The sequence below is a fragment of the Jaculus jaculus genome, chromosome 4 (assembly GCF_020740685.1).
Source record: "Jaculus jaculus isolate mJacJac1 chromosome 4, mJacJac1.mat.Y.cur, whole genome shotgun sequence".
Lineage (NCBI taxonomy): Eukaryota > Metazoa > Chordata > Mammalia > Rodentia > Dipodidae > Jaculus > Jaculus jaculus.
In genome coordinates, this window is record NC_059105.1 from 77,095,660 (window position 1) to 77,107,964 (window position 12,305).

The 12,305-nt window shown below is 35.2% G+C and overlaps 1 protein-coding gene across 5 annotated transcripts in view; it reads left to right on the top strand.

Annotated features, from left to right (window-relative positions):
- The window catches only part of Kcnh7 (potassium voltage-gated channel subfamily H member 7), a 461,887-nt gene that overhangs the window by 312,982 nt on the left and 136,600 nt on the right, over window positions 1-12,305 (top strand). For all 5 annotated transcript variants that reach the window (XM_045147424.1, XM_045147428.1, XM_045147426.1 and 2 more), the window contains exon 3: window positions 5,760-5,915. In XM_045147424.1, coding sequence (XP_045003359.1) covers window positions 5,760-5,915 — 156 coding nt within the window. The remainder of the gene's footprint in view (window positions 1-5,759; window positions 5,916-12,305) is intronic.

A 12,305-nucleotide genomic window follows, 5' to 3' on the forward strand; every position in this document is an offset into this window, starting at 1 on the left:
ACATGCTTTCACCAAGCTCTACCATGTCCCTGTGACCAGCAACTTTTTTCTTCTACATTTCTCTTTTCCTTTCTAACAAGACTTTCTTTTCAAAATAAACAAGGCTACTTCTTACTTGAGGCTTTTGTTTTTAATCCTGAGGTTGCTGTTTTGTTTTTCCTTCTAGAGCAGGTATTTAATAATTTGTTTTAATTTTCAAAGGTTTTCTGTCTAATAGGAAGAATGAATCAAAACAAGTTCTCTATAAACTGATCAGTTCTGTAAAGAATCATCTCTACTTAGTGCCCCAGAAGATGAATAAGCACCATGAACTATATCCCCAGGAATGGTAGTTGATGGGAGAAAATGACATACAGAGTTTTACAGGTTGCATTGCCCTCTAGAGACCATCCAACAATAGGTGAATATAGTAGATCATCACATCATAGAATTTTGATTTATGACAAATCTTTTCTCAAAGCTTCTCATGTGCATTAGTATGTAGCACAATGCTCAAATGTAGCTCACTTTTGTTTTTCACCATTCTGGGATATCCTCTTATAAAAACAGTACTGAAGCTTTAACTTCTGACCTGCTTCAAGTGAGACCACCATGGCCAGCTATCTTCCATTTGATGACTCATCCCAGGCTGGCTCATACTTGCTCCTCTCCAGGTACAGTGAGATACAAGAGCAGAGCAGGTCTTATCTGGCTAGGGATTTTTTTTTTTTTGAGGGGGTGGCCCTCTCTGAGATAGATTAGCAAATGGTCAGAGCTGGCACTGTGTCTCCAGACACTTGCATGGGCTCTAGAGGACCTGCCAATACCCTTTATCCTTTCAGCTGCTCTTTCCTATAGGTTTTCTCTCCTTTCCAGGATTCCTTTTTCATTCCTTTCTTGGTCTTTATCACTGGGGGATTTGCCAACTGGCTTTTCCTCTGCTGTTCCATTGCTCCTTATCCCATGAGGGTCCCAATCCAATGCATAGTTCCAGGAAAGCAAACAAAACTAGGACCAACCACAGTCCTGACCCAGTTATCTGGTCACGAATGCCTGGCTCTGAAGACTAAGCAGAAAGCTTTTATGTTCTCCATCCTCTACAATTGCAGAGTTGAGGCCACATATCCACAACCAACCTACTGTTTAGTGTCTTTAAAATACCTGCCATCTATCCAAACTGCAAGGAACACATTCCAGTGGTCTTGAGCTGAACTCTTAACTTTTCTGATTATTATCTGACCTTGGAAGGCAAAGCTCCAGAAATGAGAGAAGGAAACTCACAACCATAGCAATGACCAGTTTTCTCCAGAGAAATCTCTTCCTCATTCTCCTCATACTATTCTCCTCTCTGTTCCCATGCTACATAATATCCTTGATGCAATAGTTTTGTCATTTTGTAAATCTCTCATGGGTGGAAGGTCATTCTCACTGTAGTTCCCTGATACATATACTAGCATAGTGTAACAGAGATAAAAGAAGAACATTCTAATATCTTGCTGCACTGATATGAACTCATTTGATCCTATGGAAGGTTCAGGAAATACAGATTATCCCTAGAGTACACATGAGTAAAACGAGGGCTGGTAACATTTAAAAAATAGCTAGAGGTTGATTCAGCAGGCAGACTAGAATCAGGATTCATACTAAGTTTCAATGCAGAGCCAGAACTCGTAAGCTAAAGTCTATGCTGTGCAGATTCTATGCACATAGACATTGGTTAACATTAAAGGAAACAAAACTACATTGCATGTCCTAAAGAGGAGTTTAAACTTTGGTTGAAACTGAGTAACAATAAGTCTTTATGCAACAAAATGTAAATGAGTTACTTAAAACATTTTAATCAACTTTGTAGATGTATATAAATACACTATAATCTCTATCAAAACACAATCCCATACCTTTAATATCTCTTTCAGCATCTGGCCTATGTTTCATTTCATGAACTTAGTAAAACACCTTAAGAGAATTTTCTATAGTTGCATCCACTTCCTACACTTTCATTTACTCTTAAATACATCCAGTAGCCTTGTGACCATTATTCCACCAAAATATCTCTCAAGGAACTCCAGGTCTCTGAGTTCTCATAGTGGCTCTCAGCAAAATGTGTGCAGTTTATGGTGCCCTCCTTTCGGAATACTTCCCACCCTTTTCCCCTGGTGTCAGTGCTCATATGTCAATAGTGTTCCTTGAGGAAACATCACAACTTTAAGGAAGCTCATAAGGAAGGGCCTTGTATTACCAAATGCAGCTATGTATATACCATAGATTTATTAATAAAAAGGTTATTTTTCATGATTCATATTAGCCTACTTTACTTATTCAGTGGTGACTATTAAAAATTTACTTTTGGAGGCTGGGAACACACCTTTAATCCCAGCACTCGGGAGGCAGAAGTAGGAGGATCACCATGAATTCGAGGCCACCCTGAGATTATATAGTGAAATCCAGGTCAGCCTGAGCTAGAGACCCTACTTCAAAAAAAAAAACAAAACTTACTTTGGGGGGCTGGAGAGATGGCTTAGCAGGTTAGGTGCTTGCAGGAGAAGCCTAAGGACACTCCAGGCCCCATATAAGCCAAATGCACAAGGTTACGCAAGCATGCAAAGTTGCACATGTACCAAGGGAGCACATGCATCTGGAGTTTGATCACAGTGGCTGGAGGTCCTGGCACACCAATTCTGTCTCTCTTTCTCTTTCTCGCTCTCACTACCATGCATTTACTAAAACATAAGTCAGTCTCTCGGGTTTGCCTCAATTTTTTTTTTTTTTTTTACATTCTTGGATTTTGTTTAAAAAAATAAGCACTATACCACCTGACAGGATTTTCCACATTGAGATTGTTTTCACTCATAAAACATATGGAAATAATCATGAGTCAAACTAATAGTAGGACAATATGATTCCATGCATGACTTGACAAATGCCTAAAATTATTGTCAATACTCTGCTTCTTAACTGACACTGTTAATTTCATTTGAATACAGAATTCTTTTTAACAAGCCCTGCATCCTTTCCTAAAATGTTTAATTCTCTTAGTGAAACATTCAATATGTCTATTTTCCACATTAAATTAGTGTTTCCTATATTTTTGCCATTGATTTGCTCCTGACTTTTCATTCAAGAAAAATATTTATGTTTATGCAGTAATGACTTCTTAGAGAAATGTTACTTGACAAAAGCAGAGCTTTGACAGAACTTGGATGTTGTGCGATTATTCAAGCTAAAATACATCCCACATATTCTCCTCCTCATCTAAATTCCATATACCTTCTTTCATTGTCTGCCTTCCAAAGATAATAAGATTGATGGGTATATTAAATCCCCAAACTAAAAATAGAAAGCAAGTAAATGTGATTCTTTAGTTGACTATAAATAAGATATATTGCTCAATAGAAACATAGGAAACAATAGTAGTGGGCAATAAATCTCAGATTAATTACACTAACTCGATATCCTGTGGAGCCAATGCATGTATGCATCAAACTGTTTTTCTAAAGCACTGTAATTTTATGATTTTCAGTAGTAGACAGTAAATTTTAAGGATTTGTATTGAAAGGCATGGTTTTACATTTACTACCAAAAGCAATATTACTCTGTTATATTACAAAACAATTAAATCTCTATTCTCATATCTTTTATTTATTGATTTTTCAAAAATCTGTGCTATATATTTTGCTCCATAATCAACAGTATATCCCAAAAGATAAAATATCTAAACATGTTAACTAGCACTTCTGTGAATTCACAATTATAGTCTAAATGGTCCAAGAAATGTCATTTGAACTAGGAAAATCAATATGTATTTTGGTTTATTATGAAAGTACATACTGACTATTTCTCACATCCCTTCAGACTGTTTAAGCAGTGTGTATTGTGATGCTTGGCCTGGAGCTCTGCTATATTTAGTTCTAATGGATCACTCTTAAATTGCTTATTTTGTGTTGACTAAAGTCGGCCTTTTTGTTTCCATGGAAACTGACAAGTTCTGTAGCTAAATATTTTATTAAATGAATTGAATATATAACAGAAGACTGAAGGTGCAGCATGACAATCTTGATGCATATTGTCTAGCATCTTTAAAAATGTGGGCCACTTTTAGATAAAATATGAAAATGATTATGAAAAATCCATTCAATTTCAAATTTGGAACTGTATCTGTGTTTGAAAATCTAAATTATAATTGAAGAACATTGTTATTCCTAAATTATAAAGAATCTATGCTCTAAAAGCATATATGTAAAGCAATCTTGTAGAAATTAGAACCTGTTTACCCATTGAATTATTTACCCGTCATAATTAGCTGTCTAGTCTCATCATCTATAGGCCTGTAGCCGAGTATCAGGACCAAATTTATTCTCCGATCTTGTGCTCACAGGCATGGTTCTGGAGAAGGCGTTAGCTCATACTTGTTTTGTTTGTAGTAGAGTTGATGTAGTACATCACTTTGGAATGCTAACATCCACTGGCCTTGTGGATATTGGGGGTCCTAGTTGCATCCTTCAATTATCTATCCATGCTCCCATTTCAGCCTCCAGGTATCCAAGCAATCTCTCAACGTTATCTCTAAAGTATCCTGCCAACCCAACCTTGCTCACACTCCATTCTTGTCTCTACCTTGAACCTTCACTCTCAAAATGATCTTAGGTAATCTTTAAGAAATACAAACAATCACATCACATCACAAGGCAAACAAATATTCTTAACATGATTTTTTAAAAGAAATATCAATTTACTTGACAAAGAAAGAAAGAGTGAGAGAGAGAGAGAGAAACACAGAGACAGAGAACGAGAGAGTCTGGTTGCACCAGGGCCTCCTGCCATTGCAAATGAACTCCAGACACATGTGCCACTTTGTGAATCTGGATTTACATGGGTACTGGGGAACTGAACCACAGCCTTCAAGCTTTGCAACCAAGCACCTTTAACTACTGATCCATTTCTATAGCTCTACAGTACTTTTGAGGCCTTCAAAACTCCTAGATTATATAGTTTCCCTCAATAAGATTAAAGAAAGTACGCAGATGAGAAGAATGTGAAGGAACTGCTTGAGGAAAATACTAGAAGTCAGATAGCTCCAAGGAGTCAGACAGAAGGCAACTAATTTATAGAAAATCAACCCCTAACTGTCTTTCATATATCATGGGTGGCTGGCATTAATAGTGGATCTATAGTGGTAGCTGATGGCAATAAAGGAACAAATTAACACAAAAATAGACATTTTCCTATTGTCCAACAAATTAAAAGCAAATAAAAGATTGTGGTTTGTGTACTGTGCATTGTGCACATTGATTGCAACATATATAACATAGGAAATAATTTGCCATGCCCAATAAATTACAGGATAGAAAGCTTATAATTTAGTAAATGTGAAAGCTATTATGATAGAAATTGAGTTGTCTTAATTGTTCTTACAAAGATATTTTACATAGAAATGTGCAAGGAAATGTGATATTTCCTAGGATCTTTGAAAAGATATTTTCTATAATTATTATTTCAGGGATGTGTAAAGCTAATGGAACTTGATATTGTGTTTTTCCACATTGTAGCAATTAAATTACCCTACACTTTCTATATGTATATATAAAAATATATATAAATGTATATATATAAATATATATAAATATGTATGTAATAAATTGAAAAGTAAATACTAACTTAATTTTAATTTAATGGTAATTTAAGATAGAAAGTGCTGTTGGAATTTGTTTTAGCTCTAATATTACTGATAGTTTAAGCTGAAAAAATATTTTTGATCTAACACTCATTTTTCATCTCCTTAGGGTCCACTTTCATTTGTAACACTCACATAATTCCAGTGAAAAACCAAGAGGGTGTGGCTATGATGTTCATCATTAACTTTGAATATGTGACAGATGAAGAAAATGCTACCTCCCCAGAGAGGGTAAACCCAATATTACCAGTCAAAACTGTAAACCGTAAGTAAAAGGCCACATGTCCATAAAGCTCCTGATGATCATCTACTGTGGTTATAATTTAGATGTGTTTTTACTTTCATTCAGTTCTCAAAACATTTTTCCTCATAAAATGATATCATTTTATGTCATAAATCCATTGCTGATGTTTTTGTTTGTACCATATAGAATTAATCAGCTGCTGTGGAAGTCATATGCCTTAGATATACAGCCATTTTTTAACCAATGCTTTATTGAGAGATATGTAGGTTATATCCAATCATTATATCTGAATCAATTGCACATATACATCTTCATATATATCCAAACACAACTATACCTTCCAGGACCATAATTCCTGGGTCAAATTTAAATACACATGTAATCTTTCAGATACTTCCACATTTTCCTCCACATGGTGTGAGCTGTTTTATACTAAAAATCAACAACAGATTAGCCCTGTTTCCCAAAGCAATAGCAGAGTGAGTCAAAGTCAGTTTTCTTGATTCATCACAGTAGTAGGTAAAAAATAATACCTGTTAGCTTTAATTTTATATTTCTGTTGTTGAGGCACACTCATATTTTTCAGGACTATGTACATTTCTTTTTCTTATCAACTCTTCATTTCTTTCGTCCTTGGCACTGAAATTTTTCTAGTAACAGTATATGGCTTCTGGGTGTGCCGCAATCCAAAACCTAGGTTTTCATGTGGCTTATTTACAACATCTTCAATGTTGATTTACCCTACCCCCACGCTTCTTTTACTCAATCTCTTCCCATGACCTTGCTTAGGCCATTGCACCCCCACTAATCTGTTCATTTACTTATGTATATACATTACCATACCTTTAGTCCTCCCCTCTTATCCCCCCCCACCCCCCCCCCCCCCCCCCCCCCGCTTATAGTCCTTCTCTAGTTTACTGGCCTCTACTACCGGTTTTTACTCCAACTCACATATAAATCTAAACATTTGTAGCTAGGATCCACATAGAGAGAACATGCAACATTGGGCTTTCTGGGCCTGGATTACCTCACATTCTTGCCAATATATAATGTAGCTTGCAAGTCCCTTGTTCCAAAGAATGCTTTGTCTTTATTATTTCATAACTTTTATTAAATATACATATTTAATTTATTTTAATTTAATATTTTAAAAAATATTTTATTTATTTATTTCAAGAGAGAAGAAGGCAGATAGAGAGAGAGAGAATGGGCATGCTAGGGCCTCTAGCTACTACAAATGAACTACAGACACATGCACCACCTGGTATATCTGGCTAGGGTCCTTGGGCTTCGCAGTCAAATGCCTTAATTGCTAAGCCATCTCTCCAGCCCTACCTTTTCGTAATTTTGATGTATAATAAAAGATGTATCATTGTAGAAAGGTAAAGCGCATACTTACTACTGAATTTAGAAAATGATTTACTGTTCCATGGTGGTAAATCAAATCACTCATTTACTCTTTGTATGCTATTGCTCTTTTTGGATCTCTAATCTATTCTGAGTCTATTTTGGTGTATCATAAGGAGAGACTTTGATTTTATTATTCCCTCACCAGTTGTTCTAACATTATTTCCATAGTAATTTAAGAAGATACCATGATTATCACATAGTAAAATTTCTTATATATTTGAGTCCCTTTCTGGACTTTTTGTTTGTTTTGTGTGTTTGTTTTCTGTCCTGGTGGCAGTTTATCATTAGAATCATGCCAGCTTTTTACAAAGGCAGTTAATGTTTGAGATACAAACTCCTTCATTTGCTGATAATTTTTAGGGATTTAGAGTTAGTTCTTGATTTTGTTTCTGTACTTCTGTTAAGTGTTCATGCAGGCATATAATGTATAATGATCACATATTAAATCTCTATATTCTTATACTTTCTTATTCCTTGCTCTCCCATCTGTCTCCTTTGTTCCTCTAGACAGGATTTTTAAAATCTACTTTCATTCTATATTTTATATAACTATATAAAAATCTAGACTGTCAAAAGGGAAAAAGTATAACATTTGTCTTGCTGAGGCTGGTTTAATTTGCTTAAAATTATTGTCTCCACTTGCATTTTTTAGTTTTTTTTTTTTACTTTTTCAAATTTTTATTAACAACATCCATGATTATAAAAAATATTCCATGGTAATACACTCCCTTCCTCCACTTTCCCCTTTGAAACTCCATTCTCCATCATATCCCCTCCCCATCTCAATCAGTCTCTCTTTTATTTTGATGTCATCATCTTTCCTCCTATTATGATGGTCTTGTGGTGGAAAGCATGTAAGAAGCAAAGGAAGGGTAGGACTCCTTACAATGTGCTCCCCCCACACGCAAAATGGCCTGGATATCCATGACCTCACAGTGCCTAACACTGTTTTTTTTTATTTTTAAAAAATATATTTTATTTATTTATTTGAGAGAGACAGACAGAGAGAGAGAGGGAGGGAGAGAGAATGGGCTTGCCAGGGCCTCCAACCACTACAAATGAACTCCAGATGCAGGTGCCCCCTTGTGCATCTAGCTTATGTAGGTTCTGGAGAATCAAACTGAGATCTTTTGGCTTTGCAAGCAAATGCCTTAAATGCTAAGCCATCTCTCCAGACCTGCAAATACTTTCCTAAAAGCAATGTAACTTCATTCTTTTTAAGGAAGGAAACAATTCTATTATGTCTATATAACCATATACTTTTTATCCATTCCTCTTTGTTGGACAAATATGTTATTTCCATAACTTAGTTATTGTGAATAGTGCTATAATAAACTTTTATGGGCCAGGATCTCCGTGATATGTTTATTTGTATCTCTTCAGATAAACACTCAGGGCTGCTAGAGCTGGGTCATGTGGTAGATCTATTTTCAGTATCTTGAGAAACCTCCATGCTGATTTCCATAGAGGCTAAACTAGAAATTCCCTATCCTTCACTGTAAGTACTATTTAACCTATACCCAATGAATTCAGATATGTAATATTTTGATTTAAATAATATTAATTTTCCAATTAAAAAGTTATTTTAATTATTCGTGTTTTACTATTACCTTCTGCTTTTATTATCATAGATTCATAAGATACTATGCATTATTTACCCTTTTGTAATTTCCTGAGATTTTTGGTTTTTTTTTTTTCTGCACTAAGAATTGAACCCATTCTTCACTATCTTAGTGAATTGTCTTAGTGTACAGTTGCTTATACTTTGTTTCTCATAAATTCTAAAGTATTCTTTCATAGGAAAAATGAATAGTTTTGTCTTGTCAAAATAGCATGGCTATTACGTCCAGTGTGTCACTAAAAATAAATGACCTTACATATGCTTAGCAAGCACTATACCACTGAGCTACATAACAACAACCCTGTGCTTCATTTGGTCACTTTTCATTAATGCTTCATATGAACATGACAATAAGTTTGCATGTAATAATATCCGAACTCAAAAGTTCATCTCAGGGGCTGGAGAGATGGCTTAGCGGTTAAGCGCTTGCCTGAGAAGCCTAAGAGCCCTGGTTCAAGTCTCTATTCCCCAGGACCTACGTTAGCCAAATGCACAAGGGGGCACACGCATCTGGAGTTCGTTTGCAGTGGCTAGAAGCCCTGGCGCACCCACTCTCTTCTCTTTCTCTATCTGTCTGTTGTTCTCAAATAAATAAATAAAAATAAACAAAAAAAATAAAAAATAAAAACAAAAAGTTCATCTCAGGGCTGAGGAGATGGCTTAGAAATAAAGTTACTTGCTGACAAAGCCAAAGGATCCAGGTTTGGTTCCCCATGCCCATGTCAAGCTTGATGCACAAGGTGGGGCATGCATCTGGAGTTTGTTTGCATTGAAAAGTTCATCTCTTGGTTTAGCAGTTAAGCGTTTGCTTATGAAGCCTAAGGACCCCAGTTTGAAGCTTGATCCCCCAGGACCCACGTTAGCCAGATGCACAAGTGGGCATACGCTGCCTCTGGAGTTTGTTTGCAGTGGCTGGAGGCTCTGAGGTGCCCATTCTCTCTCTATATCTGCCTCTTTCTCTCTCTGTCTGTTGTTCTCAAATAAATAAAAATGAACAAAAACATTTTTTTAAGTTCATCTCTACTTTTAAAAATTCTGCCTTTTTTGTTGCCTTCTATGTTCTTATATTCTGTCTTCTAGATAATTCTGAAAATTTAAACAATGGATGAGTCTTCTATTTTTTTTTTTTTTTTTTTTTGGTTTTTTGAGGTAGGGTCTCCCTCTATCTCAGGCTGACCTGGAATTCACTATGGAGTATCATGGAAATCCTCCTACCTCTGCTTCCAGAGTGCTGGGATTAAAGGCATGCGCCACCATGCCTGGCTTTCATTTATTTCTTGTATGTTCTGCTTCATAAGTGTTGATACTGCTATTTCTTTCTTAGATGTTATCATTTCACTGATATTCATATAAATAATTTTATATTGATAAAGTAAGTTAATCCTTAATATTTTCCTTATTTTTATCTTTTTATACAGTACAATGCTGGGATTTTATAACTCATAAGGAAGTTATACTTCATTTTTCTTTGGTAACAATTCTAGTGGGTATGCATAGTCATTGGCGAATATGATTTTTCCTAATACTTACATATTCTACATTAATATGTTCCATTTTCTTATGTTGTATTCTTTTCTCTGTTTTTATTTGTTTAATTCTACTTTTGTTTCTCCTTCTTTTTTTTTTTTTTTTAAGCAATTATAGGTTAGCCCAGGCTGACCTATAATTCACTCTGTAGTCTCAGAGTGGCCTCAAACTCATGGCAATCCTCCTACCTCTGCCTCCCAAGTGCTGGGATCAAAGGTGTGCAACCACCATACCTGGCTCTACTTTTGTTTCTTTTTGTATTTGGTAATATGGACTTTTCTAATAGTTAACTTTATAAAATAGTTGTTGCTTTCAGTGTTACATATTAGGAATTATACAGTTTTTAGAATTTACAGATCTGGTTCTAATCATTAATCTTTCCCTTTCCCATTAAGCAATGTATTTTGATTCCTTTCTGTGAGCAAAAGTAATAATAAGTTACTGCTCTTAACTTACTTTTCTGCCTTTCCCAGAATGGAATTTTAGGTGATAATATACATCTTAGCACATATTTTTTTGTTACTTAATATTCTTAGTTATTTACTGTTCAGTTTGTTAGTTTGTGTTATATTATTTGACTACTATGTATTGTGAACATGTTACTTAATTTTGAATTTTCTTCTCATTCTTTCACAATTTGTTTTTTTGTGATATTTCTAGTTAGTCTAGTATATAATGTTTTATGTTATTCACCTTTATTTTGTCTTAAATTTCTAGTGAAATACACTCAATGTTCACATCAGTCTTTTTGGGGTGGGGTTGTTGCTGTTTTGTCAGTTTCCATAAACGCAAAATTATAAAACTCTTGTGGGAGGCTGGGGAGATGCTGACCAGTTAAGGTGATAGCCTGCTAAGTCTAAGAACATGTCTAAATCTCCAGGTCCTGCACAGTTGGATATACAGTGACACAATCACTCAATGTTACACATATGCACAAGGCAGCACACATATCTGAGGTTTGCTTGTACTTGCAGTGGCTGAAGGCCCTGGTGCACTCATTCTCTCTATGTTTCTCTCTCTGTCTCTTTCTCTCTGTCTCTATTTCCAAATAAATAAATAAATAAATAAATAATAGAACTCTCATGGGGAAAAGAGGATGGGTGACATATTTTCAGAGCTCTTTCATACTGTACACAATTGCACACATGTCTTGACAGTAGAAGTAAAGCCTTGGTTGATACAACCTAACTGGCCACATTTTATTGCCTTGTGAACTGAGAAACCAATGCTGACAAGAAGTTTAATGCCCATCTACTTGACCACTTAGAGTGGTGTTGGATCTGGAGTCCTACCAACTTTTTAAGCTCCTTCAATTACTGCTTCCATTGCTAGTGCTCTGGTCATTAACATTGCATATTTTCTATTTCTTTCTCACTGTATGTAGTCCTCTGAAAGTGAACTCTAGGATATGTGGTCTATCAATATATGGAGACTTCTGTATTCCTCCTTTGTCATATGGTTTTTGAGCAACTTGCTGTGTCCTCTTATGAGCAAACTCTTCACATCTCATCCTAAGTGATGATGTGTCTGGAAGCATGAAAATTGAAGTTTGTAGGGTTGCTTTATGTATTTATGCTATAGACACTCTTGATGGGTCCTCTCCTTTGCCTCCTTACTTATTTTTTCTTGTGATTTTATTAGGGAGGACTCTTGAGAAAATTGGAATTAAGCTATCTGTCTAGGAGATGGTGGAAGACATAAAATATTAAAATCAGAGATTTAAAAACCCTAATGTATAGTAAAATATTTTATTTATATATATATATATATATATATATATATATATATATATATATGCCTAAGTATGTTTAAATAACAATAGGATCATATATTCCAAAAAATATTTAAAAGAA